The sequence below is a fragment of the Gopherus flavomarginatus genome, chromosome 16 (genome assembly GCF_025201925.1).
Source record: "Gopherus flavomarginatus isolate rGopFla2 chromosome 16, rGopFla2.mat.asm, whole genome shotgun sequence".
Lineage (NCBI taxonomy): Eukaryota > Metazoa > Chordata > Testudines > Testudinidae > Gopherus > Gopherus flavomarginatus.
This window is the reverse complement of record NC_066632.1, coordinates 5,323,575-5,350,236: the sequence shown is the minus strand read 5'-3', so window position 1 is coordinate 5,350,236 and position 26,662 is coordinate 5,323,575. Positions and strand designations below refer to the sequence as shown.

The following is a 26,662-nucleotide window of genomic DNA, read 5'->3' as shown; positions in this document are numbered from 1 at the left end:
CTGTCCGTGGAAGCAGCAAGTTGGGGCCAGGGGACATTTGGGGGAGGGGGCTGGCAAGTGGGGCCGGGGGGACACCCAGCCCCAAATATTGGTGGAGCTGGGTCCGGGCCCCTCCTGGGAATATATAGCTCGTCCCCTATGTGCTTGAGTACGTAAAGTACGGTCATAGTGTTTTACTAGAAACAAAACTTTTGCTGAGCAATCAAAAATGTTTTCATTTCATTTCATTACTACACTGTGAATGATGCAGGGCCTGTGAATGCCAGTTTCAGAAAAAGGAAAGAACAAGTTTTGCATAATTTCACGAGTCTTATTTTATTAGGTAGATGCGTTAGTGTAGCCCCACCTTTTTCCCCTGCAAAATGAAACAGATTTTTCCCAGTAAACTACTACTTTCCAAACTTACTTATGAGCAGAGTGGGAGCAGGCGCATCCTGATGTGATGCTGCATTCCCACTTCTATTATAAATACTTTTCTCTTCCTTCCCTTTTGCAGTTGCTCATTACTTTCAAATGAATTCCTTGCTAGAGGCAGTTGTTCATGCTTTGGCTTAACCAGAGGTAAAGGCTTTTTGGAAAGGAAGTGCAAATGTAATGCACTTAAGAACATGCTCAGTTCCATACATAACAGATACCAAGATAGCCCTTGCCCCAAACAGCTTACAGATTATGGCTCTGATCATTTGTAATGAGCTTTGTGTAGGCACAGAGGTACACCTGTGCTAAGCTGGTTGCAGCATCACAGCCAAAGAAAACTCTTTCTCTGATTGTGTGTGGGTGCAGTAGTGTTTTGTACTTTTGTTTTTCATAGTCAGACTTAACTTGATCTGAATTTTGAAATGGTCACATTTCAGCACAACCCACTCCAGAAAACTTCAGAGGTAAAAGAGGGGCAGGAGCTGGTGTGGACTGTTATGGGAACAGAAGAAAAGAGGACTGGAGCTTTACAAAGCGCCACATCTCTCTCTCATGTAACAAACAGGGTCCTGCCTGGAGTCCATATTCTGCTTCATGCATCTTTATATATAACCTTCCCTCATCTTACACAAAGGACTGAGAAAAACATTCTCCAAATACATTAGAAGCAAGAGTAAGGGCAGGGACAGGGTAGGCCCATTAGTCAATGGAGGAGGGGGAGGCAGAAGTGCTAACTGACCTTTTTGGTTCCAATTTTCACCAAAAAGGTTAGTAGCGATTGGCAGGGCTGATGCTACCATTTAGGTGGACTAGGCAGTTGCCTAGGGCACCAAAAAGCGGCGCCTTCTATTTTTTTTTAAGTGTTTCAGCGGTCGCTGCCCTGGGAGGGAGAGGGAGTCTGAGTTGCATTCCCCGGGGTCAGCGCGCCACCGCCGGCAGCCCAGGGGTTCCCCGGGGTCAGCGCGCCACCGCCGGCAGCCCAGGGGTTCCCTGGGGTCAGCGCGCTGCCGCCGGCAGCCAGCAGCCCAGGGGTTCCCCTGGGTCAGTGCACCACTGCCAACAGCCCGGGGGTTCCACCGTGCAGTCGCTGCTTCACTTCTCCTGCCTCCCAGGCTTGCGGCGCCAATCAGCTGTTTGGCGCTGCAAGCCTGGGAGGAGAATTAGAGCAGGAGCGCGTGCTCGGAGAGGACGTGGAGCAGAGGTGAGCTAGGGTGGGGAGGTACCGCAGGGCTCCCCGGGCCTGGGAATGGGAAGCTGCTGAGGGGGCGGGAAGCTGCCGCGAGGGGGGGGGCGCCTCAGGACAAATGGGAGCTGCTGCAGGGTTGGGGGGGCCAAGATGGAAGTTTCACCTAGGGCGCAAAACTTCCTTACACCGGCCCTGTGTATATTTTCAGAGTTTAAAACAGGAAGCATACCTCCTCTTGCAGTCCAGCAGCCATTCAAGAGAGTTTCTGTTGGAAAAAAAAAAAAAAGTCTCCAAAATACCTGAGGTTTTTATATCATCCTAATCCTTTGTTTCAAACAGACTTCAAAATAGTAGCTAGCAGGTTGATTTGATCTCTACAACTCTGAAATACTAGATACTTAAGGACTTTAGGCCCCTTCCTAACATTCCCTTTTGTGAGGTGGGGTGGAAGAATTAAGCTGTCTGCACAACTGAGCTGCTTTCAGTATATTTTTTTCTTTTAGTTAAAATATATTTTTCTGTAGGGCCTTCTTACAGTATTAAACAGTGAATCCTTAATGTAACTGTCCCCATTCCCAAGTGGGGACTTTTTGCAGATATCAGTACATCTCTTTGGGGCTTGTTTTTTAAAACATGTTTCTTTCATGCATAAAGTTTGGGTGGCAGTTGAAATAAAATGGTTGTATCACAACCGTAATAAGCCCCCCAGAGATTTTAAATGTTTGATTGTCTTTAGAGCAAATGCTCGTTCTAAGTATGGTGAAGGTTTGTGAACCCTTGAGACATTTCAGTTTTGGCTTAGACCCTTGTGTGTGCGTGTGCGGGGGGGTGTTTGTTTGTTTTTTGTAAATATATTAATTTAAACTTTTAATGGCTTTGAATTGCTAGAAAGAGTGCCCATAGCATTCAGACAACGCCCAGATCATATTTAAACTGTCCAATAGAGTTCTGCCAACTCCTGGGTCCTTTAAACTGTCCAGTAGTGCTCTATCAACTCCAGGGGTTATATTTAAACTGTCCAACAGCATCTGCGAATTCCTGAGGTTTCATTTCATTTCATATTAATCAGAACTCACCCACTCACCTCCCTTACTATGGGTGCACACCAGTCAAATTTATCTCTATGGCAACAAGGGTAAGTAATCACAATTACCTTCGCTATTCAGTGGGGGTGTGGTTAAAACCATTCAGTTCAACAGAATGAGTCAACTCTATTGTACTCAAGCACATGTCTGAACCATCCCTGTTTGTTTTACTGTTGTAAGCAGAGTCAGGATGAGATCTACCCTGACATCTGGTGGTGAGTTGTGGAAAAGAACGTCAGGGGCTGATCATGAGCCCACAGTAGCCCAAATTGTCACTTTGGCTGCTGTGGGATCCCCAGTTTCTCTGTTATTGAGGCAGAAAGAATAAAGTGTTGTTATCCTGATTATGTGAATCAAGGACAGTGAAACTGTACTTGGCCTTTTATGATGGAGGGACTCGCCATCAACTAAGTAGCACTCGCTAGGCAAGGGACATGGGTTCCAAAACTCAGTAAATTGAGAGAGACTGGGGACAGGTGTTTGTACCTGATGATGTACTGACCCATCCCCCAATTCCATTGTCTCTACTGCATAATGTTAGTGCTAATTTTGAGTCCAAGAGGAGTTTGGTTACAGACTGCAGAGCGGAATTCATTTTGGGCTAATGGTGAACAAGTACTGAGGTCCCCCTACAACTTAACACAGTAAGTGGTGATTTTAGCTTGTAGTAGGGGAGTCTCAGTGCCCCACTGCTTGGGGCTTGAGCCAGTTTTGCATTGTGTGGAGTTCCTAGATACTGAATCCAGTCCTTGTTGTTGCCAACTCTGATGGGCAGAATGGTTACACTGTAAACACATTTTTAGGATTTTCCCCCTCCCACAACATACATTTCAGCTTTTTGCTGTAAATGGATGTCTTTTTTACACAAAAACACAAAAATTAGATTCTCACAAACCATTTTTTTTAATTTAAAAGACATACAGCTCCTTGAAAAGAAACCAAGAGGCTCCATTAAAACTTTTAGCTCACTTAAGGGCCAGATACCTTCTAACAGAAATGCAGATAGTCACAAAGCCCCTTTCAATAGATGTTTTTTTTAATTTACATATTTAAATTTACAAATTTACGTATAAAGTTGAAGTCCAAATCACACGGTCATGGTGCTGTTGGGCTGGGGCATCTATGACACAGCCCTCACAATCTTCAAAAAGCTTTTCCCTAAGACAGTGATTAAGAACAGGACAAACAGCAACTCATACAACAGCCCACATAAATTTTTATGCTCACGATGTGGCACTGGCTCAGCGAGTTCTATGCCAAACCTTCTCCTAAACTCATAACCTTCATCCTCGAAGTCCTCTTCAACAATTTTTAGCAGCATTCAGCAAAAACAAGGCGGGCCCGGTTCATCTTTGCTACTTGATGCAATGTTGTCCAGGGCCTCTGGGTCCTCTAGAAAGGCATCATCGAGCTGTCTCAGACAAGAAACAAATGTAAGTTCTCACTGCTTGTTTTTTAGATTTACACAACCCCAGGTTCCTAAGCTCATTACACCTCATCATCAACTGTTGCTTCTTAAACATTCATCTACCTGAGTGACATCTTTTCTGTTCAGCTTGTCCGCCGGTAACTCCCCCAAGCAATGATCGCCTTCCTCCTCCAGCGTGGAGGACAATGAGAGGCCACCATGCTCATCGGGGTGTCTCATGAATGGTTGGGCTTCAGGTTCAGGTTCTGGCATATCCATCAATGGCTGGGCCAAAGGAATCCCCTCAGCTGCTCCTTCATCCTCTTCGGAACTGTTGCTGCTGTAGCAATTCTCCACACAAGTCCAAAGGTCCGTGGGGCTAAAACAAAATCTGAAGTTCTCAGGGGGGTGGTAAAGGAGTCCACGTTTCCTCTCAGCCTTTCCACAATTTCTGAAACACGTCCTCTTGGTAAGAGATGGCTTCCTCTGCCCAGCACTGAGACTTATGGGGTGATGGTGCTGCACTTTGATTGGCAGAGGGCATTGGGAGGAGTTCTTAGAGGGGTCACACGACCCTCTTCTGGGTGGTCGCACCATCCCAGAACCTGCCCTATTTTGGTCAAGTCTCCTTTCAGGGCAGTCCTCTGCAGCCGAAATCCATCGTGACTGGTAGAGGGTGGTGGGAGGAGTTCTTAGAGGGCTCATACGAACCACTTCTGGATGGTCAACCCGTCCCAGAATTCCCCCCAATTGGTCTAATCTCCTCTCAGGGTGGTTTCTAGTGGCTGAAGCCCCTCCTGATTGGTAGAGGGCAGTAGGAGGAGCTCTTAGAGGGGTCACACAAACCCCAGAACTCCCCTTGATTGGTTAAATCTTCTCTCAGGGCGTTCCTATCGGGGCAAAACCTATCCTGATTGGTATAGTGGAAGGAGTTCTTAGAGGGGTCACATGACACACCGTGCTTCTGGTCATGTGTCCGCCTTGACCCCGGAAGTAATGCCCCCATGGGGTGGGGCTTCTGATGACCGGTGGGCAGGGCTTATTGGGTCAAGGGGTGGGGTTAACTTTTGATTGACAGTAGGGCCTTTACACTCCTCGCTCCTGCTACCCAAAATTGAAACAAGACAGAGGCAACTATAATACTGGGCAGTATTCGCCGTTGTCCTACTGCTCAGATGCTGTAAGTGAGAGAAGGATCAGGCCCTGTAAAGAAGCTTGTGTTGATTTTTATTACTCAAAGCATTTTTATTACACAGCAGGACATCTAGTCATTCTGATGGACATGCAGCCTCTGGACAAGCTCCGTGATAAGCATGTACATTATACTGCTTGCTCAGGGGTCATTACTATAGTAACAGCCAAGTACTAGCCCAGATCCTCAAATACAGCTGAGCTCTAGGCTCTGTGTTGTTCTAAGTTATGCTGTCTCGTAACATCCATTGCTGCACTGGAGATAGCTATAGCACAATGCACACTGTGTGTGCCATCTTCTGTTCCCAGCTCACACCCAATATACTTGGGTGGGAAGCTAGGAGTTGGTGACATACAGCCAGCTACACTGGCTATACATTCTGTATGTTGGTTCTCTGGGTCTTAGGGATTTGCACATGCTGGGGAATTCCTAGCTGCCTCTTAGGGCAGCTTTATGGCTACTTTGCCCTGCTCCACTGCAACATAGGGCAGCAAAAGAGTGACTTTACAACTAACCCCACCCCTATTGATGCACCGACCCGTGGTTGTTAGGAGTCTGAGTTTAGGTATCCGGGGTTGGAAAACCCACTCACCTGGCATCAAGTTGTCTGATGCCTTTAAACATCAGTCCCCTTGTTTTTCAAATATCTATTTGAAACACCACAATGCTGATAGAGATTTAAATGCCCTAATCAGGACCTCTGCAGGTGGTTATAATGGGTATTTAGGCTTCTACCTGCAGATTTCAGTGCTTAACTCTAGCCGCCCAAGGCCTTTGTATTTGTCTTTCCCAAGCCTATGAGTTGCTGAGTGTTCTCAAACTCCCACTGGTGTTATTGGGAGATAAGGATGCTCTGCCCTTCAGAGAAGGCACTCAGCAGATATAACTCCTCCTCCAAAGTTAGCTACTATGATCCTCCATCTCATAGCAAAAGGTCACTAAATGATCAGGTTTCTAGTCTCCATCACCACCTCATTCTCCAATTCACTGTCCCCCTGGTTCAGGGCCTGTGAGGATTCACCAGGCAGCAGTTAGCAGAGGAGGGTGAAACTCAGAAGGAGTCTGGGATGTTGTTGCTTATAGTTCTCAATGGGGAGACAATGTTCATGTAACAGTTGACTATTGGAAGGAAATCAATAGAGACCCCTGTTGAAGTGACACATTCTGCTAATTCAAAAGTGACTCTATTAAGTAATATGGGTTCCCCTAATCTTGTAGTGTTTCCTGTTTTGGTGATTGTTTTCTCTACCGTATCCAGCAGCTTATCCCCGGTCCATGTTCTCATGTTGTTATTCCCTAGTATTCTCCACTCTGTTTATGTGTATTAAGGGGAACTGGACAAATCCTGATGACTCTTCACATTTCTTTTTCAGGTGCTGGCCGTGTATCTCACAAACAAGGTCATATGTAAATAACTCAGCTCCAGATTTTGTATATACTGTGTACACATTTCCTATTAAACTGTTTGAAGTATCTGTTTCAATTCAGAGGCCTGATTTCGTTTTTCAGAGAAATTGGGGCTTCTTCAATGTCCACTGTAACCATGATGTGGGGGCTTCCTCCCTTGCCCTTTCTCTCTGGAGCTGGAAGACTTCAGCTCAACGCCTCTCTAGGATCTCTAATCACTCTTCCGGGATCCCCACAAAGTTAGAGCTAATCCCTGTAGCTAGTGATCGGGGGTTTGGTTCTTAGTCATATTCTCTTCTTTGTTTTTCTGGGAATTCAGTGTTGCTGATGAATTCTGGGTTGTAAGTGGAATGGACTGTGTTCTGGTGAGTTATCCTCCCTCCTGTCTAGCCTATTTCTGGGTCAGAAGGCTGTCTGTGAACTGTGTCCGTTTACTTACAGACTTAGGATAGGTGCCTGTAATAGTGTGTGAGGGAAGGCATCTCTGCTTTTCTAAGCCAAGTCCCTGTTTGTGTCCTCCTGCAAGACTTTATCCGAGAGGAACCATTGGATTCCCTAGTTTCCCCCACTGCACTACAAGGGAACGACTGTCATTGGGTATCTCTGATAGGGAATGTCCTGCTGTGTTCACTGGTCTTGTGACGTCTTCATGTCGGGGACCAGTTCATTTTGTTAATAATTCACATTGGACTAGAGCTGGGTGAAGGCTGATGGGGCAGTTCACTGCGGAGCTCACCAGTTAAACTCCACAGTTCAGAGAATCCTAGAAATATAGGGCTGAGAGGGTCCTAGAAATATCATCCCATCCAGCACTATACTTAGACCGCCCCTGACAGCTTTGTCCAATAGGTTCTTTAAAACCTCCAATAACAGGGATTCCACAACCTCCCTTTGAAGCCTATTCCAGAACTTAACTACCTTTATAGTTAGAAAGTTTTTCCTAATATCTGACCTAAATCTCCCTTGCTGCAGATTTAGCTGATTCCTACTTCTCCTGCGTCCAGTGCACATGGAGAATAGTTGATCAGGAGGAAAATTTTCTCATGAAGCTGATATCTAATCAAGCATAACACCACCGGTCTGTAAGCCAGCCTACCAATCTCCATAGGGCTCTGCCAGCCCTTGCTCTGCCTTGCACGGTAACACTAGTTGCACCACAGCCCCCAGGCCCCTCTGAAAGTGTCCCCCAGTAGCATCAGGTTACTGTTACAGGACACTCACAGAAATTACCGAGGAACAGCTGATTGGTACAGCTCAGGATCAGATCTTTATAAGCTCACATCACTGAGACATAAGTATAGTGGAATAATCCTAAATTTATTATCAAAGATTAAGATTTAAGAGGTACCGAGTCAAGATCATGGAAACAGAACTGGTTACATATAACATGAAAATCATAATATGCTTCTTAGCGTCTAAAATCAATTATTACAGCAGTTTTTCACCTAAAGCATTCTCCCAGCAGCATTAACCAACATGCCTGGGATCCAGCTTTCCTGAGGAAGGAAAAGGGCTTTTTGTATGCTGTTCCCAGTTGTGCCTGTCACTTTGGAGGTTGGCTCATTTATCAGGGTTACTCTTCTGGGGGAGGGGTTCTGTAATTCTATCAACGTGCTGTGAAAGTCGCTTGTGTGTTCATATGGAGCTCTACTCCTTCCTTCTGCAAGTCTCCTCCCAATGGAGCTACCCTGCAGGACCTAGGTTCCCCAGGGCTGGGTTCCTCCAGCCCTAGAACTAGATGAACATGTGCACACACACACTAGCAGAGCAAGTCTGAGAGGATCAGGTCAATCAGCACTCTCCAGCTGATCCCCTCATGCGTTCCTCTACTCAATCAGCTGGGTTGAGCCGCACTTTCAGCTCCCTCCCCCACCCCCATGTTCCCCAAGTTTAACACATCTCTATCCCATTTTCACATTACAATTGTACTGGTAGTAACCCACTTGATGAGCAAACCCCACAGTATTTTGGGGGCACTACAGGGATCTTTAGCTTAAGTACAAGAAGCGTCGCTGCAGAGTAAATGGGGAAAGCTAAAACACAAAAGATTAAAATTCAGAGAAGAGAGAGAAGCAACCAGCTGAACTATAGAAGTTATGTATTGAATCATAGTGATAACTACACCAGGAGGCTAAACAAACATAACTGTTACATTTTAAAGGTTAATACCTGAGGTAGAAAAGAAAACAGAGAGAGAGATGGATCTCACCCACTCCATGAGGTTTGAACTGGTCGGGATTTCCAGGTGATGGTGGTAGCTCAGAGTCCTGAGTGCTGGAGACAGGCAGAGCCCCCAGCACAATCAGTCAGGAGATGGAATCCCAGTGGAACTGATGCAGAGTTTGGGTCTATACATCAGAACCTTACTTGGGCATAGGTGGGGGGAGGGGGGTTGTAGAGAAAATACAATGGTTCAAGGGAGAACACTAGCTTTGTTTATGGGTAAACTGATGACTCAAGGGTTTTCTACTTTGCCTTTGTTCCTGTCTTTCCTGAACAGCACATACCCTTCAATCCCTGGACTCCAGCCATGTCTGTTCCACCAGGTTTCTGTTATCCCTACAGTGTCTGGTTCCACTTCCTGCAGCATTAGCTCTAGTTCCTCCATTTTGTTACAGAGCCTCCTTGCCTTGGTGTACAGGCATCTTAATTGGTGTTGGCTTCACCCACATTCCTTGCCCAATTGGGTACAGTCATTCTGCTTCCAGAATCGCCTTCCTGTATGGAGGGAGGGGAGAATCCCTCCGCTCTCCAAGCCAGACATGAGCACGCTGGTGGCTGTGGCTCTGAGACAACTGGAAACACCCCAGTGGATGGACAGGCTGGGCTGGAGGGAGGTGAGGGCTTTGAGGATGAGCCCTCCCCAGCTAGGGTTGAGACCCAGAGGGACCCCGTTCATGGGGAGCAGGGGGCCTGGTGCGACATCCCAGACCTGTTCTCAGCTCCCTGCCCTCTCGGGCAAGACCTCTGCCTATGTAGCTTCAGACTCTGCTCAGCCCCCTCAGATGCTCCTCCATGCCCTTCGTGGCAGGACCCACCTTGGCACAGGGTTGTGTTCCTGTTGGAGGGGACGTAGCCAGCCCGGCACTTACACCAGTAGCTCCCATGGTGTTGATACACATGACCTTGGGACTGCAGATATCTGAGATCTTGCAGCATTCATCAATGTCTAAGAAGGGACAGCAGGGTGGGAGGGGGTCACACATAGCAGGGCAGGGGGCGCACTGGGGGCGAATGACCATGGAGACACCCCTAACCCATTGCAGGGGACGTGGTCTGTCAGTGAGTCTGTCTGCTCCATCTACCCTCCCCCTCATTTTATTCTCCTTTCTTCCCTGCTATTTGCAGGGCCCCAATCCCTGCAGCACAACGTCTCCCACCCCATCCCAGACTGGGGACCAAATCTTATCCAGACCAGGACCCTGCGAGCCCCTCCCTGCATTAGCCCTGACAGAATGGGGTTAAGGGGGGGCCATATCAGCCAGTTAAGCTGCAAAGGGAAAGCGACTTAGGCTGCATGCAGGGCACTAGCTAGAAGGAAGCTTGCCTGGGAGGGGACAGGTGGGGATTCTCTACAGCCCGAGGGCTGGGCCCGATGGTGGGGCCCTGAGGCAAGGGGGGCTAGGAGCTCTGGAGGAAGGGTTTCACTAGCAGGCATAGGAGAGAGAGGTCTGACTTTGAAAGGCTCCCCCAGAATGGGGATCACAGCGTGACCTGGCCGGACAGTTGAGACACGGGACAGCCGAGAATCCAGGAGCTGCAATGGTGGAGAGAAGAAAGGAGGTGCTGAATTGGAGCTAGTCACAAGAAGGGAAGCCACACTCAGTGTTAAAGACCCCAGCTCGATGGATCCCCTCCCCACTTGGGATACACCCAGCCCCACCTCTCCCATGGAGCACTAGGAGAAGGGTGGGTGGGCTGCGCCCAGGGGAGTGCGGGGGAATTGGATGGTGTTCCTTTAACTTAGTTTGTTTGTTCTCTGATGGCACTCGGGGGTCTATGGCCGAAGCCCTCAGACCCCCGACATGCGGCCAGTGCACCCACCTGTAATGACCTGCGCAACGGGAGTCCCAGGACCCAGGTGACCGGTGTCCTGAGTATTAAACAGTCAAAGGTCAGATTCACAGCTACACCGAGGCCCTGCTGGGCCACTGTGGCAGTGTAATGGTCTCTGACAATCCCCCCATCCTGTGCAGGGGCCTCCCCAGCCAGCCTGGAGCTGGTGTAAGGGCCCTACACCCACCATGCCAGCCGCATGTTGTAGGGGGTGGTTCGGGGCATGGCCGTAGTACCCTGCGCTGTGGCTATTCTCAGCACCCTGGGGCCAATCAGGGCAGATTGGGGGCCAGGCTAGAGCATCAGGCACTATGCCTATTCTCTGCTCCCCAGGACCCATGGCGGAGGATCGGGGGCATGGCTGGGGCACACCGTGCTGTGCCTATTCTCTGCTTCCCGGAGCCCATAGGGGGCAGAGCGCACTGTGCTATGGCTATGGACCATATAGGAGGCTCCTTCCCAGGCTCAGGGGGGCCCTAGCAGCGAGGCTTTACACCCGTCTCCTTGGTGCTTTTCTGCAAACCTAGGGGTTTAGTCCCAATCCAAACACCGAGCCAGGGGAGATCCTGGCCCCCATGTGCTGGGGCAGCAGTCGAGGGTCACAGCTGATCACAGCCCCGGTGAGTGGATCAGGTGCCTTTGCCGCAGATGGCAGCAGCCTCGGCTGCAGCACTAGGCCTGGAATGAACCCAGGACTGTGGGGGACTGAGCAGGGAGTAGTGCAGCAAGGGGAGAGTTCACCCTGGCAGCTGTTCTCACTCACGTGCGGGAATTTGGCTTTCCCAGGCCTGGACTCGTATCCATCGATGCAACTGCAGGAGTAATTCCCAGTCACATTGGTGCAGTTGGTGTTGGGTCCGCAGTTTACTCCACTGAGCCTCAGACACTCGTTAATATCTGCTTCCCAGTCTTTATTCAGGCCATGTACATTGGTCAAACCGGACAGTCTCTACTCCAAAAACTAAATGGACATAGATCTGACATCAGGAATTATAACATTCAAAAACCAATAGGAGAACACTTCAGTCTCCCTGGTCACTCAGTAACAGTCCTAAAAGTGGCAGTTTTTCAACAAAAATTCTTCAAAAACAGACTCCAACGTGAAACTGCAAAACTAGAATTAATTTGCAAACTGGACACCATCAAATTAGGCTTGAATAAAGACTGGGAGTGGTTGGGTCATTACAAAACCTAATTTCCCCCATACTAATTTGACCCTACTGTTACTTACACCTTCTTGTCAATTGTTTGAAATGGTCACTCTCATTACCACTACAAAAGTGATTTTTCCTCCCTTGGTATCCTATTGTTAATTGAATTGACTGACCTCCCACTTGGTAAGGCAACTCCCATCTTTTCATATGTTGTGTATTTATACCTGCTATTGTATTTTCCACTCCATGCATCTGATGTAGTGGGTTCTAGCCTACAAAAGCTTATGCTTTTCAAGAAAGATGTGGAGAAATTGGAGAGGATCCAGAGAAGAGCAACAAGAATGATTAAAGGTCTTGAGAACATGAACTATGAAGGAAGGCTGAAAGAATTGGGTTTATTTAGTTTGGAAAAGAGAAGACCGAGAGGGGACATGATAGCAGTTTTCAGGTATCTAAAAGGATGTCATCAGGAGGAGGGAGAAAACTTGTCCACCTTAGCTTCTAATGATAGAACAAGAAGCAATGGGCTTAAACTGCAGCAAGGGAGATTTAGGTTGGACAATAGGAAAAAGTTCCTAACTGTCAGGTAGTTAAACACTGGAATAAATTGCCTAGGGAGATTGTGGAATCTCCATCTCTGGAGACTCTCCGTTTCAATGCCCTCCTGAACAGCACCTCCCTCTGGGACAGCAGAGACATGGACAGGGGTCGGCCGTGACCGTCCTGCTGCAGAGCGTGGAACTGGCTGCACTGGCCACTGCTCTTCGGTCTCTGGAGAGGACAACACAGAACGTGACGACAGAGTCTCTGGATGAGGGGGGACGTGTGGCTTTCAGCGCCATATGCTGGCTGCTGTGAGATATGGGGTTACACTCTGTGCCCCAAATCCATTGGAAGTTAGAGCCTATATATCATTGTGATGTGAGCCTGTGTTCAGTACAGACAGAGAACAGCACTGCCCCTGCACCAGGAAATATAACCCAGCCCCGCCAGTGCCTCCAGGAGCAACAGCAATGCCCGAGAAGGGTTTAAATGTGATATTTGGCATTTCACTACTAGGGGCTGCCACGCTGAGCCAGGCGCCTCCCCCCACCCACACTACTCCCCCTGCTGGGGATGCAGCATCCCCAGGGAGACACGGCCAGAATGGGGGGAGGGGATATGGGAGGGGTGATCAGGCAACTCGGGGGGGAGAGCACCAAACTTCCCCCTCCCCTAGTGCAGAAGAGCTCTGAAGCCCCTCCGGCTCCAAGCGGAGTGGGAGGGGGGTGGATCTGACTCAGAATGGAGAGATTCCCAGGGAAGCGGTTTCACAGCGAGGGGCTCTGTCATTCCTCCCGCCACCCCCCGCAGCTATCCAGACATGGCTCGTCACAGGGAACTGCAGCCAGCACAGCGAAGTCTTCACGCTGAGAGCTCACAAGGAGACGATGGACGTGCACTGTGATACAGTCACCGGGGCAGCCACACAAGGTACCATCCTAGGGATGGCGACACCCAGGGCCCAAACCACGGCACAGAGCAGTTCCCTGGCACCGAACCCCAGTCTGGGTTCCCCCGTTCCTCCCTCCCTCCCTCCCTATGGTTCTCCAGGCCGGCCCCGGCCTCTGTCTCTAGCCCTGGAGTGCTCCTTGCTGGCTGAGCCAGAGGTTCTCAGGCTTTGGGCCATGGAGCTGGCACCTTTGTTCCTGTCTGTCCCACAGCTTGAGCCCCGCGCAGTGAGGATTTGGGGGTGCAGAGGGGAAACGGCTCATGAGAGGGTCTCTGGTATGAAGTGAGCCCAGAGAATGGAAAGGGCAGCGGCGCCCTAGTCTAGATAGAACCCCAAATGGAGGTGTGGGGGACCAGAGTAATGTGGACCCTCAGCTGCCTATTCAGGGCCCCGAATCCTCATTGTGACCCCTGGGCACCTGGCCGGCTCATTCTTTGCCATAGCGACTCCATCTCCCTAATGAGGGATCACCTCCTCTCTTAGCAGGTTCGGGGGCTGCTGCTTTTATTTCCTACTCCACCCTGCACTCCATCATCAGTGCAAGACATCTCAGCGAGGGAAATCAACCAGGTGGTGGGAAGCTGGAGAAGAGTCACCTCAACTCCAGAGTGGTGAGTGGGGCGTCGGAGACAGGAGACCCATTCCCCTCTCCAGATCCGCAGACTTCACCCTGTGCCACAGACAGGTGCGCGGAGGGAGATCCCCTCGCTTTGCTCCATAGCTGGGGCTCCAGAGGGGTATAGAGAAGGCACCATCTCCTTCTGGGCGTTTGGACCGTGCTGCCTTTCTGGCTCCTGGTGGTCCTGAGAAGAGGAGGCCTCCTTATTCCTGATGCACTGGGGCTGTGTTACTGGAGGAGGTTACCGGGGGTCACACCACGACACAGGGCTGTGCAAAGTGCTCTAGGGTAAGAGCTCCGCCTAGCTCACCCCTGAGCCGGAATAACTGGAAAGCCGCTTTGTGTGGATAGTGGGGTTCAGGGAGTCAGCATGAAACTCTTTGATACGCACCCTAACCACTTCATTACCGTATGTGTATGTGTGCACACAGCACTGCCCTCTGCTGGATGCTCTCAGAACTGCTCAGCTCACATTCCTTATGGTGCTATTGGCTGGCAAGGATTTATTACCCTTTTTTCCAATAGCAGGGCCTGGGCTTTTGCAGCAGCAGGATCTGTGTTCTCTCTCCGCTGCCACTGGGATGGCCCCAGTGGGCACTAGGGGCTGCGTGGGGAGAGCCGTGGAGCTGTAGGTGACCTCGAGTTTGCTATAGCCATGGAATAACAGAACCGACGTTCTGTGGTCCCGTGAGGATGAGGATGATTCTGTGGTGTTTCCAGGCCAAAAAAGAGGAGGAAGAGGCTCTCTGCATCTACTGGAAAGTAGTGGCCGAGAGCGGCAGCTGGTCTCCGGACGGCTGCACCGCCGTGCACACGAACAGCACTCACACCACCTGCAGCTGTGACCATCTCTCCAGCTTCGCCGTCCTAATGGCTCCCATCGCAGTGACGGTATCTCACCGTGAGACTCGGGTCACAGGGCAGGACCCTGAGCTCCTCACTCAGCCGTGGGCAAAGCTCTCCCTGGAGTGACTGGAGGCTTTGCTGGGGAAAAGGCTGAATCAGAGCTGAGGGGGCTCGGCTGGGGGTCCACTGGTGATTTCCCCTTTGCTGTGTTACAGGAGAGTTCCCCACTGACCATCATCACCTACGTGGGACTGACCCTCTCCCTGCTGTGCCTCTTCCTCGCCATCCTCACCTTCCTCCTGTGCCGCTCCATCCGCAACGTCAGCACCTCCCTCCACCTGCAGCTCTGCCTCTGCCTCTTCCTGGCCGACCTTCTCTTCCTCACCCAGGTGACCCGCATCCGCACTCAGGTACGACCTGATTCTCCCCTGCTCTGTTCCTCCACTCGCAGCAGGGCTGGGGTGTGTGGCTTTGAACCTCTTTGTTCTCCCTAGATTCTGGGCTGTGCAGGACACAGGGAGCGTTCCTGGGGGGATGTTTCCATCCCATTAGGCCCCTTCACACTGGTCTGAGTGGTCTGAGTGTCCTCAATCCCTGGAGTTCAGACAGTTCTATCCCTATGTCACACTCTCCCTGTGCCTCGATTCCTCTCCTACGTGACTTGCCTATGGTCACCCAGGGACTCTGTGGCAGGACTGGGAACAGAATCTGGATCACCTGAGCCCTGCTCCCCTCCTCTAACCACTAATCTCCGCTCCCTTCCTGCATCAGCAATGTGCACCCACAGGACTCTCCAGAAACCAAGGTACCTTCCATCTCTGGGTCGCGGAGCGCTATACCTGGAGAGCTGTGCTAACAAGAATCCCGGTGTCACTCCCCCCCGCCCGGAAGGTCTCCCTCATACTCAGCATTTCTCTTCCCCACCAGAGTGTCCCGGGGCTCTCTCTCTCCCAGGTGGCATGTGCTGTCATTGCTGGCCTCCTACACAACCTCTTCCTGGCCTGCTTCACCTGGATGTTCCTGGAGGGGCTGCACCTCTTCCTCACCGTCAGGAAGCTGAAGGTCGTGAATTACACCAGCGCCAGCCGGTTCAAGAAGAGATTCATGTACCCGGTCGGCTATGGATTCCCAGCCCTGGTGGTGGCTATTTCTGCAGGGGTGAATCCTGAAGGCTACGGAGCTTCCACACAGTACGTTCAGCGCCCATCCCGAAGGGGAGCTGGGATGGGGCTTCCATGTGCTTGTCCGGCTCACCCCAGGTCTGACTTGAACCTAGATTTCCCTGCTCACCCTGCCTGGGAGCTGAATGTCCCCCCGGGACCCTTCCCATCCCCAGGGACACTAAGCTGCCCCGAGCGCTGTAGTTGAGGTGCCCCCTGTCAGACATCTGCACTCCTCACCCCACTGATGATATGGAAGAACAAGCCAGAAAGATCCCACTGGACTCCCAGCTCCCAGGCTGGGTTTGTGGGGCTGGTGGGTAAGAAACAAACGCACCTTCTTACTATGAGCAAATCCCTGAGCATCCCCTCTCTAAAGTGAGAGACTCCACTAAAACGGGGCGTGGTCTGTTCTAGACACCCCAGGCTAGATCCTCAGCTGGTGTAAATCAGGGCAGCTCCACTTCTTTCAGTGCAGCTAGGCCAAGGTCCCTCCGCCGCATGTCTGGCCCTCCATCAATACTGCGCCCATCCACCAGAAAGGGTCATTTGAGGAGGTGGAAGAGGAAGTGGTGGCTGGAAGCAGGACATGCTGAGGTACATGGGGAGGGCTGTTTTCCTGCTGCCCACAAGAGAGTCGGCCATGTCACAGGCAGGCTGAGATCCATCTCGCTTTTGAGAGCCAGCTGCCCTGTGACACCTCCTCTCTGCCCCCGGGGCTGAAAAAAGGCAGTAATCCCATTAAAGTCACTTTCTTCTTCCTCCCTGTCTGTAGCTGCTGGCTCAGCCTGGAGAGAGGCTTTCATTGGAGCTTCCTGGGTCCAGTCTGTGCCATAATCCTGGTGGGTACCTCACAGAACCACGTTCTCCTCTCACCTCTGCCACCCCATTGATTTCAGTGAAGCAGGGAGGGGAAGTTGGCCCATAAAACATAAGGAAAGACCCAGTTAGGTCCCACCTGGCTCATCGGCTGTGGTCTATCCCTGAATGAGTCCCTGTGCTGTATCCCCAGGCCTGCAGCCGTTACTCGGGCACAGCTCCCAGGGACGTCAGCAGGAGATTTGCCAAGTGAAGACAGAAGAGTTTGGTCTAGTTGAGTTAATGACCCAAGGAACAAGGAAGGGAGAGGGCTCCACTCTGCAATGTTTTTTGTAGAGGAGGAAACAAGTGTCCCTACATATTCCTCCCTACTCCTGGGGAAGTTGGGGGGGGCGTGGAATTTGTTACAGTCTGAAAATGGCAAGGAGTATTCTACAGGCAGGATCTGGGATCTCTGAGCCAGATCCTGCTCTCAGTTACACCAATGTAAGCCCCAAATAACTCCTGACTGCACTGGAGAGGCTCCATATTGAACTCTGAGCAGCATCTGGCCTCTGTGATCCCATTGATCCATCTCAGCCCTGGCTGTGCTGCCAGCTCTATGCAAGGGGACAGACCGAGAGTTTCCAGGGGATATTACGGGGAGAGGATAATTCCCACCGGAAATGAGCAGTCCCCGGTTGTGCAGTGTTTGGCTCGGTCCTCTGGGATCGTTCTCTGCCTCAGCTGAAGTCACCAGCCCCAGATGGGATGTTTTACAGGAAATATTTCCCACTGTTCCCACAGATAAATATAATGTTCTTTGGGCTGACCCTGTGGATCCTGAGAAACAGACTCTTCTCCCTCAATGCAGATGTGTCTACTGTCAGAGACCACAGGTGAGAGGGCAACAAAACAGTCCTGGAGGGTCAGATGTCTTGGCACCAGAAGGGGTGGGGGATTGCAGGAGGGGAACAGCATATCTAGGATCCATAGGAATGAATTCCCAGTGTGTTTGCATTGACAGTAAGCCTGTCCCACATAGGAAAGCTGGGGATAGAAGCTCCACCCCACTCTGCCCGGATCCTCCTGACCCAATTGCTCTCCATAGAGTTATTGTAACGGGATCTCTCCATCTGCCTTTATCCAGGTTACTGACCTTTAAAGCCATCGCCCAACTCTTCCTTCTGGGCTGCACATGGAGCCTTGGTCTCCTCCAAGTCGGCCTAGCAGCCATGGTCATGGCCTATTTATTCACCATCGTCAGCAGCCTGCAGGGAGCCTTCATCTTCCTGATGCACTGTCTGCTCAATGGCCAGGTAATGCCCACGGCCCATCCGTGCCCACCCAGCGCCTTCACCGGCCTCGCAGGGACTGGAGTCGGCGCTCGCTCTCACCCCAAGAGGCGGGATCGGAGGCGTTCAGATTTCCAGCCAAGGCTGCTGATCTGGAGGATTTGTAGGCAGCCCGCACTGCCTTCCCCACACAGCTCCTGGGAGCAGCCAGGGGCATTAGACACAGCGCAGCATTAAGCACAGGCTGGGAGGCTGGGGCTTGTTTCCCTCTGTCAGCGGTCTGTCCCTGTGTCCCTGTGCCAAGGGAGCCTTTGAGGATGTCATGGTATAAATCCCCACTCTGAACCTTAGCGTCCAAAAGATGGGTACCAGCATGAATTCCTCTGAGCTCAACTACCAGCTTAGTACCCGTAGCGCTGCCACGTACCAGGAATTCCAGTGCCTGGTACACTCTGGTCCCCCCAAGACCTTGCCTGGGGAACCCCAAGACCCAGTCCCTCTGGATCTTAACACAAGGAAAGTAAACCCTTTCCCTCACCGTTGCCTCTCCCAGGCTTCCCCTCCCTGGGTTACCCTGGAAGATCACTGTGATTCAAACTCCTTGAATCTTAAAACAGAGAGGAAACGGCACCTTCCCCCTCCTTCTCTCTCCCCCTCCCAGACTCTTCCTGAGAGAGACAGTAATTCTAACACAGAGAGAAATTAACCTTTCTCTCACCCCCTTCCCTCCTTTCTCCCCACCAATTCCCTGGTGGATCCAGACCCAGTCCCCTGGGATCTCACACCAGAATAAAAAAACAATCAGGTTCTTAAACAGGAAAAGCTTTTAATTAAAGAAAGAAAAAACAGTAAAAATTATCTTTGTAAATTTAAGGTGGAATATGTTACAGGGTCTTTCAGCTATAGACACTGGGAATACCCTCCCAGCCTAAATATACAAGTACAAATTAAAATCCTTCCAGCCAAATACACATTTAAACTCCTCCCAGCCAAACACACATTTGAACTCCTCCCAGCCAAATACTCACTATTTTAAATCTATAAGAACCTGTATCAGGGAGATTGGAGAGAAACCTGGTTGCACGTCTGGTCACTCTCAGCACTCAGAGAGAACAACAACCAAAAACTAACAGCACACACAAAGACTTCCCTCCCTCAAGATTTGAAAGTATCCTGTCCCCTGATTGGTCTTCTGGTCAGGTGACAGCCAGGCTTACTGAACTTGTTAACCCTTTACAGTCAAAAGAGATATAAAGTACTTCTGTTCTATTAACTCCTATTATCTGTTTATGACAGAGGAGCTCTCAGAGTTTCGCTTTTTCAAATACGGTGAATGTGGCTCACTCCGAACAAGGACGAGCTCGGACTTTCATCCGCCTCCAGTGTCAGAGCAGCCGCCCCAGAACAGCTCTGGCTGCCAATGTCTGCTTGAAACATACTGCCGGCTCCCAGGGAGGCTGAGCAAAGAGAAGGACATCAGTCTCTTGTGCCTTCTGGAGACCAGAGCAATGGCTCAGCCCACAAATTAGTGGTAGCGAAGTGAGAACCAGTGCAAAGGGACTCTTTAAACATGCAAGGCCAGGCGCACCAATGCTACCCAGCCCTGTTGTGCTTCGATGGGGCAGAGGAGCCACAATCAGGTGGCAGATCATTCCCGTGGCAGAGCGTATCTCCCTAGCAGAGCCAACTACTGCACCAGCCACACACTCCATCTGCCATAGGGGAAGACACAATGCTACAGGGTCTTTCAGGGATCTTAGACCAGTGGCGTAGGTTGGAGCAGTCCCATGGATGCTCTAGTTTACACTAGGGCCAGCAGAGACCAGAATCCAAGATAAGGGGCCCATAGTCAGCTCCGTTAGGCACACACGCCTGTTCCCCATACACACATGCTGCCTTCCGCCAGGCAATGCTTGGAGAGAATCTAGGCCGTAATAGTATTAACTTGTGGAACTCACTGTCTCAAGGTATTACCGAAGCCAAGAGCTTGGCATGATGCTTAAAAAGGACTGGACATTTATGGCTCCAATTCACCCGGCCACTTGAATAGCCACTCACACTAGTGCAAAGCACTTTTACATGCCCACATTGCACTGGTGGGACGTGGACCTGGGGCCCTCTCTCTGGGCATCACATCCATGTCCTTGCTGTGTGGAAGCAGCAGCTGCATTATCTGACAGCTCAGCAGCAAAGGGCAGAGGCAAACTCGATGTGAGCCCTGGGGAGTATTTCCCATTCTTAATGCTATGAACCTTATTTAACATGAGCAAAGTCCCTCACAGTTGATACCACAAGTACCACTGCAACCACCCCCAACAGGGCCCCAGCCTTGGAAACACCCCATGGCCAATTGAGACCCATCCCCAAATACCACAGGCTGACAAGTCAAGGGGGATGAATTAAACAAGCAGTTCAGATATACCCAGCCACACCGTAACCAAGGGGGAATGGTACCAGGCTACCACCAAGAGCCCATGGGTTCTAATCCCATCTCTTCTACCTACTGACCTTAATATTTCTGTGCCCTTCACAGCCATTACTAACCAAGGCCTCAGACCCCAGTCTGAGGGCAGGCCACAATTGTTCACCCATCTTGCAGCAGTTGGGCAAGGTCACTGCAACCAGAGCTGGCGATAGAACACAAGTGCCCAATACTGCACAGCCAAGTCTTGTCCATTTCCCCACTCTGCCTTTCAGAAGAAATGAGTCAAATTATGTGCCTGTATAACCCACACCAGCACAGGATGAGACTTTCTCCCTTTCTATGGCTAGATCACACAGACAGGTTTATGAAGCTGCTACTGCTTCCTTACTAATGTGTGTTCTTTAGCTACAGTGGTAGGTGATCCATGACTTGTTTTATAATGTGTAAACAGAATAAAGTCCAGACCGGCAATTTATATACTTGGTGCTTTAAAAGAGATAATTTCACAAAGCTGAGAACAATTATGAGCCAAATCAGCTAGGAGGAAAAATGTAATCAGAAAAATGAGAATGATCATTGGGAATTGGTTAAGAACACTTTACTAGATGCCCCAAAAGCCTTAGGGCTAGTCTACACCAGCAATGCTAAAGCGCTGCCGTGGCAGTCCTGCTGCAGCAGCACTTTAACTTGCCTTGTGTGGTCGTGGTGCAGCGCTGGGAGAGAGCTCTCCCAGTGCTCTACAAAACCACCTCCACGAAAGGCGCTGCTCCCAGCGTTCATAACCTGTCTACACTGGTGCTTTACAGAGCTGAAACTTGCTGAGATCGGGGGTGTTTTTTCACACCCTTGAGCAAGAAAATGGCAGTGCTGTAAATTGCCAGTGTAGACAAGCCCTTAGACTCACAATTAAGGAAGAAGGATGCACTGGTTAAAAAAAACACAGTTTAAAGGAGAAGTGAATGCAGCTATAAAAAAAAAATAATAGTAATCTATAACAAATGGAAAAAAGGAAGATGACAGCATAAATCAGACATTAGGAATTGTAGAAAATTGATAAGGGAAGCAAAGGTACACAAGGAGCACTCTATGGCCAGCAGAGTTAAGGACAATAAGGAGTTTTTTAAAGTATATTGGGAACAAAAAGAATCCTAATAATGGTATTTGTCCATTACTAGATGAAATGGCAGAATTAGCAATAATAATGAAAAAGGCAGAAGTAGTCAATAAACATTTTCCATTCAACTAGTATCTTAGGAGGATGTTAAACAACAGCTACTGACGTTAGACATTTTTAAATCAGCAGGCCCAGATAACCTGGACCCAGGAGTTTGAAGAGAGCTGGCTGAGTAACTTGTTGGACAATTAATGTTGATTTTCAATAACTGTTGGGATGTTGGCGAAGTTCCAGAAAACTGGAAGAAAGCTAATGTGCCGATATTTAAAAAGAACAAACAGGCTGACCTGTCACTCTGATATCGATCCCAGGCAAGATAATGGAGCAGCCATTATGGACTCAATTCATAGAGAATTAAAAGAGGGCAATGTAATTAATGCCAATCAAGATGGATTTATGGAAAATAAATCCTGTCAAATTAGTTTGATAACCTTTTTCATGAGATTACGAGTTTGGTTGATAAAAATGTTGATGTACTAGACTTCTGGAAGGTGTCTGAGTGGGTACTGCACATCATTCTGATTAAAAAGCTAGAATAATATAAAATTAACATGGCATATATTAAATGGATTAAATGCTGGCTAACTGATAGATCTCCAAATGTAATTGTAAACCATCCAGCAAGTGTGTTTCTAGTGCAGGGCCGCCCAGACAGGGGGGCAAGTGGGGCAATTTGTCCCGGGCCCCGCAGGGGCCCCCACAAGAGTATAGTATTCTATAGTATTGCAACTTTTTTTTAATGGAAGGGGCCCTTGAAATTGTTTTGCCCTGGGCCCCCTGAATCCTCTGGGCAGCGCTGTTCTACTGGGGTCTTGCAGGGATCAGATCTGGGCCCAACCCTATTTAACATTTTTATCTAAGCCTGGAAATCTAACAATTTTATTAAAGCCCCAAATCATCACTGATCAGGTTTGCTGGTGACAAATAATTGGGGGGTAGTGAATAATAAAGGGGACAAGTCACTTGTACAGTGCGATCCAGATCGCTTGATTAGCTGGGTACAAGCAAACAATGTGTGTTTTTAAATGGTTACATGTAAATGTATATATCTAAGAACAGAGACCGTCGGCCTGATTTACAGGATGGGGGACCATCCTGGGAAGCAGTGACTCTGAAAAAGATTCGGGGGTTGTAGTGGATAATCAGTTGAACATAAGCTCCCACTGCAATGCTGTGAGCAAAAGGGCTAATGCAATGAACAGGGGAATCTAGAGTAGTAGAGAGGTTATTTTATTTGGCACCGGTGCCACCGCTGCTGGAATCCTGTGTCCAGTTCTGGTGCTCACAAGTCAAAAAGGATGGTGATAAAGTGGAGGGTTCAGAAAAGAGCCACAAAAATTATTAGAAGATTAGAAAACCTGCCTTCTCGTGATAGACTCAAGGAGCTCAGTTTATTCAGCTTAATAAAGAGAAGGTTAAGGGGTGACTGGATTGTAGTCTGTATGTACCTACATGAGGAACAAATATTTGCTAATGGGCTCTTCAATCTAGCAGAGAAATGTATGACACCATCCAACGGCTGGAAGTTGAAGCTAGACAATTTCAGACTGGATATAAAGCATAAAGTTTTTAACAGTGAGGGTAATTATAGGCTATATATTATATTCACTCCAGAATGATATTAGCCTTTTCCACAATTGCATCACATTGTTGATCATAACGTGAATATGAGTCAAAATGGGATGCGATTGAGAAAAAGGCCAATATCGTTCTGGGATGTATTAATGGGAGTGTCGTATGTAAGACGCAAGAGATAATTGTGAGGCTTCAGCTGGAGTCTTGTATCCAATTCTGGGCCCACACTTCAGAAAAGATGTGGAGAAACTGGAGAGAGTCCAGAGGAAAGCAACAAAATATATAAAAGGGTTAGAAAACCTGACCTATTAAAGAAATGGTTAAAAACCCTGGGCTTGTTAAGTCTTGAGAAAAGATGCCGGGGCACAGGGGGGGAGGCTGTTAAGTCTTCAGCTAAGGTAAGGGCTATTATAAAGAGGATGGAGAGCAGTTGTTCTTCATGTTCACTGAAGGTGGACAAGAAGTCTGCAGGAGGGAGATTTAAGTTAGATATTGGGGAAAACTCTAGGGGAGTTGCGCTCTGGACTAGGTTCCCAGGGCAGTTGTGGAATCGCACCACTGGAGGTTTTTAAGAACAGGTTGGACAAACACCTGTCAGGATGGTCCATGTTTGCTTGCTCCTCCATCAGTGCAGGGGGCTGGGCTGATGACCTCTCAAGGTCCCTTCCAGTCCCCCAGTTCTATGATTAATCACTGGCACAAATTACCAAGGTCATGGCAATTTTTCAATCCAGACAGGGTGTTTTTCAGAAAACTCAGCTCTAGGAATCATTTGGGGGCAGGTCTCTGGCCTGTGCAGTGCAGGAGGGCAGACTAGATTATCACAGTGTCCCCTTTTGTCCTTGAAACCCATGAACCTATAAAACCAGCTCCATGAAGGTGGGAACATCAGCACCAACAGGGACTAGCTGCCTCAGGGCATCACTAGTGAGTGACAGAGCCACGGCCTACGAGTCACTGGTCTGAACCAGCGCAACTCTGCAGGGGTTATAGACTGCTTCCATCTAAGACCTGTTCAGTGGCTCTAATGATGAGTTGAGGGGGCAGTTTCAGCTCCAGCTCCCCCATCACAAACTCTCTCCCCGCAACTAAGCAGAGAGGCAAAAAGCTGCATGGCTGAAATGACACTGAGACGAGGGTCCCCTGGATTAGGGTCAGCTGTGCTGGCAGGGCAGTGCAGAGAGTAAGCTGACCCTGCTACTGCCTCAGAGATAAATGGAGGGTTTCAGTCACCAACATCTTGCACCTGCACTAAATCCACCCTGTATCTTTAAACCAGAGTTCATGGCTACATGCAAATTAGTTACAAATATGTAAATCCTTGCATTAAATCTGCATAAAGTGTCATATGGGCTGTGCAGAACAGGGCAGCTCTGTTCATTGAAATCACTGCTGCTTTTGCTAGCACAGAGGCAGCCCATGCTGAGCCTTAGGGTTGGAGTGGTGGGTGTGAACCCACGGCAGGCTGCAGAATGTATGACTTGGATTGGAGCAGCGCTGAGAGGTCCCTTCCAGGATTGGGGCCGCATTGGGCTGGGTGCCTGGAGCCAGGGTTTACAATCCAACTAGACAAGGCAGACAGGCAGGGCGAGCATCACACCGAGACATAGAGACTCGGTGACTCACCCAAGGTCACCCAGAGAGTATGCAGCAGAGCAGGGAATTGAAGGCAGATTTCCTGAGTGCCAGTGCCCTCTTCAACCACAAAGCCACCCTCTGAGCCCTGGACAGCCCTGTTCCTGCAACAGCAACCTCCTCCCTCACCTCTGTCTTCTCATGCAGGGGTGCACAAGTCTCTCCACAGGCTGCTGCTGAACTCACTTGCCCTGGTTGCAGTTGCAGGCCAGCTGGAATTGGGTGGGGGTGAGCAGAAGAGACAAAGGCGGACTGGGGGAAGGGGGCCTGAGTGGGCTCAAGGCGGATCGTGGGCAGGGGGCTGCAGTGGGCCCAAGGAGGGCCGTGGTCAGGGGAGTTGAAGGCTGGCAATGGGCAGAGAGCTGCGGTGGGCCCAAGGCGGGCTGTGGGCAGGGGAGGTGAAGGCTGGCCATGGGCAGAGAGCTGTGGTGGGCCCAAGGCGGGCCATGGGCAGGGGCTGAAGGGGGACCAAGGCAGACTGTGGGTAGGGGAGGTGAAGGCTGGCCGTGAGCAGAGAGCTGTGGTGGGTCCAAGGAGGGCAACGGGCAGCGGCTGCAGGGGGCCCAAGGCGGGCCACAGGCAGGGGAAGTGAAGGCTGGCCATGGGCAGAGAGCTGTGGTGGGCCCAAGGAGGGCCATGGGCTCTCTCAGGGTTTGGCCTGGACCCAAACAGAAAGGGATTCAGCGGAGTCTGAAGATGGAGTTGCTGGTTGCACTCCACAGCATTTTCAATGGAGTCTACAAATCCCAGCCAGGCTCATCATCGACTCCAGCCCTCACAGCTCCACCACGCACAGGCACACAGGGCTGCTTCAGTCATAGCCAGAGCTTTGCGCAGCAGCAGCTCCTGGATTCATTACAGCAGCCTGTCAAAGGCTGCCAGAGCCCATATCATTCAGCACCAACTGCCCCATATGCACCTTCCCGCCTCCTGACCCAAGCGGCAGATTAGCCACAGCAGAACCAGCACCATGCAGAAACGGGATCTGTCACAGCACCACACAGCACGCTCCTGGGAGCCAGGGGCTGTAACATTAGACAAAAGGGAAAACTGAGCCACAAAACAGTAAAGGCCACAGCAAGTCATCAGCACAATCAGGAACAGAACCCAAGAGTCCGGCCTCCCAGTTGCATGATCTAACTGGTAGATCAATGAATAAGCTAATTAAAATAATGGATGAATTTCTTTCCCTATCAGCCTTCACGTTCTAATAAATCTGTAAATTGGAAGACCTGGCTTCCCCATGGAGCACATGCATGCATCCGACGAAGTGGGGATTCACCCACGAAAGCTCATGCTCCAAAACTTCTGTTAGTCTATAAGGTGCCACAGGACTCTTTGCTGCTTTCACGTGCCAACTGGCTCTCGGAGCCTTTTCATGGAGCTAAAAGGGGTGAATGAGAGTCAAGACCAGCATTGTGGTCTTGATTCATGGACACCACTCACACAACAGACTCAGGGAGGAGTCCTGCCTCAGTAGCTCTTCCAGAGAGGAGTCCAACCTCGGTAGCTCTTGGGGTGAGTGGTCCGGCCTGTCCATCAAACACCCTGATTGACAGCTGATGGTTGAAACAATCTTCAAACAGACCCTCCTACTGTATCAAGAAGTCAGCCAATGCAGGGGCATCGGCATCAGAAGCTGACCAATCACGGCCCAAGTGGGAGTCAGAGCCAGGAGTGCTGGTTGGGGTAGCGTGAGCTGGGGGTACTGGGGTTGGATGGAGGCAGCTGTGAAGGG

The 26,662-nt window shown here is 50.0% G+C and overlaps 3 protein-coding genes and 1 pseudogene across 9 annotated transcripts in view; 3 read left to right on the top strand and 1 right to left on the bottom strand.

The window, feature by feature from the left end:
* LOC127035545 (adhesion G protein-coupled receptor E3-like) overlaps positions 1–26,662 on the top strand; it is a 91,581-nt pseudogene that overhangs the window by 5,493 nt on the left and 59,426 nt on the right.
* Positions 1–26,662, top strand: part of LOC127035279 (maestro heat-like repeat-containing protein family member 2B) — a 108,631-nt gene that overhangs the window by 45,813 nt on the left and 36,156 nt on the right. Inside the window, exon 27 of one of the 5 annotated variants that reach the window (XM_050924971.1) lies at positions 6,662–6,771. The exons of the other annotated variants lie outside the window; for them this stretch is intronic. The gene's annotated coding sequence lies outside the window, so the exon portion shown is untranslated. Of the gene's footprint in view, positions 1–6,661; positions 6,772–26,662 lie in introns of those variants that run through there. 5 annotated transcript variants of the gene reach the window in all.
* Positions 3,568–26,662, bottom strand: part of LOC127035293 (uncharacterized) — a 67,547-nt gene continuing 44,452 nt past the window's right edge. Inside the window, exons 5-6 of the mRNA XM_050925009.1 lie at positions 4,220–4,475; positions 3,568–4,099 (exon numbers count right to left, since the gene is read on the bottom strand). Coding sequence (XP_050780966.1) covers positions 4,010–4,099; positions 4,220–4,475 — 346 coding nt within the window. The 3' untranslated portion in view covers positions 3,568–4,009. The remainder of the gene's footprint in view (positions 4,100–4,219; positions 4,476–26,662) is intronic.
* LOC127035288 (putative adhesion G protein-coupled receptor E4P) lies at positions 14,495–22,019 on the top strand. Of its 3 annotated transcripts, none has more exons than XM_050925000.1 (6): positions 14,495–14,907; positions 15,078–15,272; positions 15,790–16,052; positions 16,798–16,864; positions 17,628–17,719; positions 21,844–22,019. In XM_050925000.1, the coding sequence occupies exons 1-6, from the start codon at positions 14,710–14,712 to the stop codon at positions 21,851–21,853; spliced, it is 825 nt and encodes a 274-aa protein (XP_050780957.1). In that variant the 5' UTR covers positions 14,495–14,709; the 3' UTR covers positions 21,854–22,019. The 3 variants fall into 3 exon arrangements, with proteins under 3 accessions (XP_050780957.1, XP_050780956.1, XP_050780955.1); XM_050924999.1 differs by having other exon boundaries at positions 21,841–22,019; XM_050924998.1 differs by lacking the exon at positions 21,844–22,019 and adding an exon at positions 19,414–19,784 and having other exon boundaries at positions 15,817–16,052.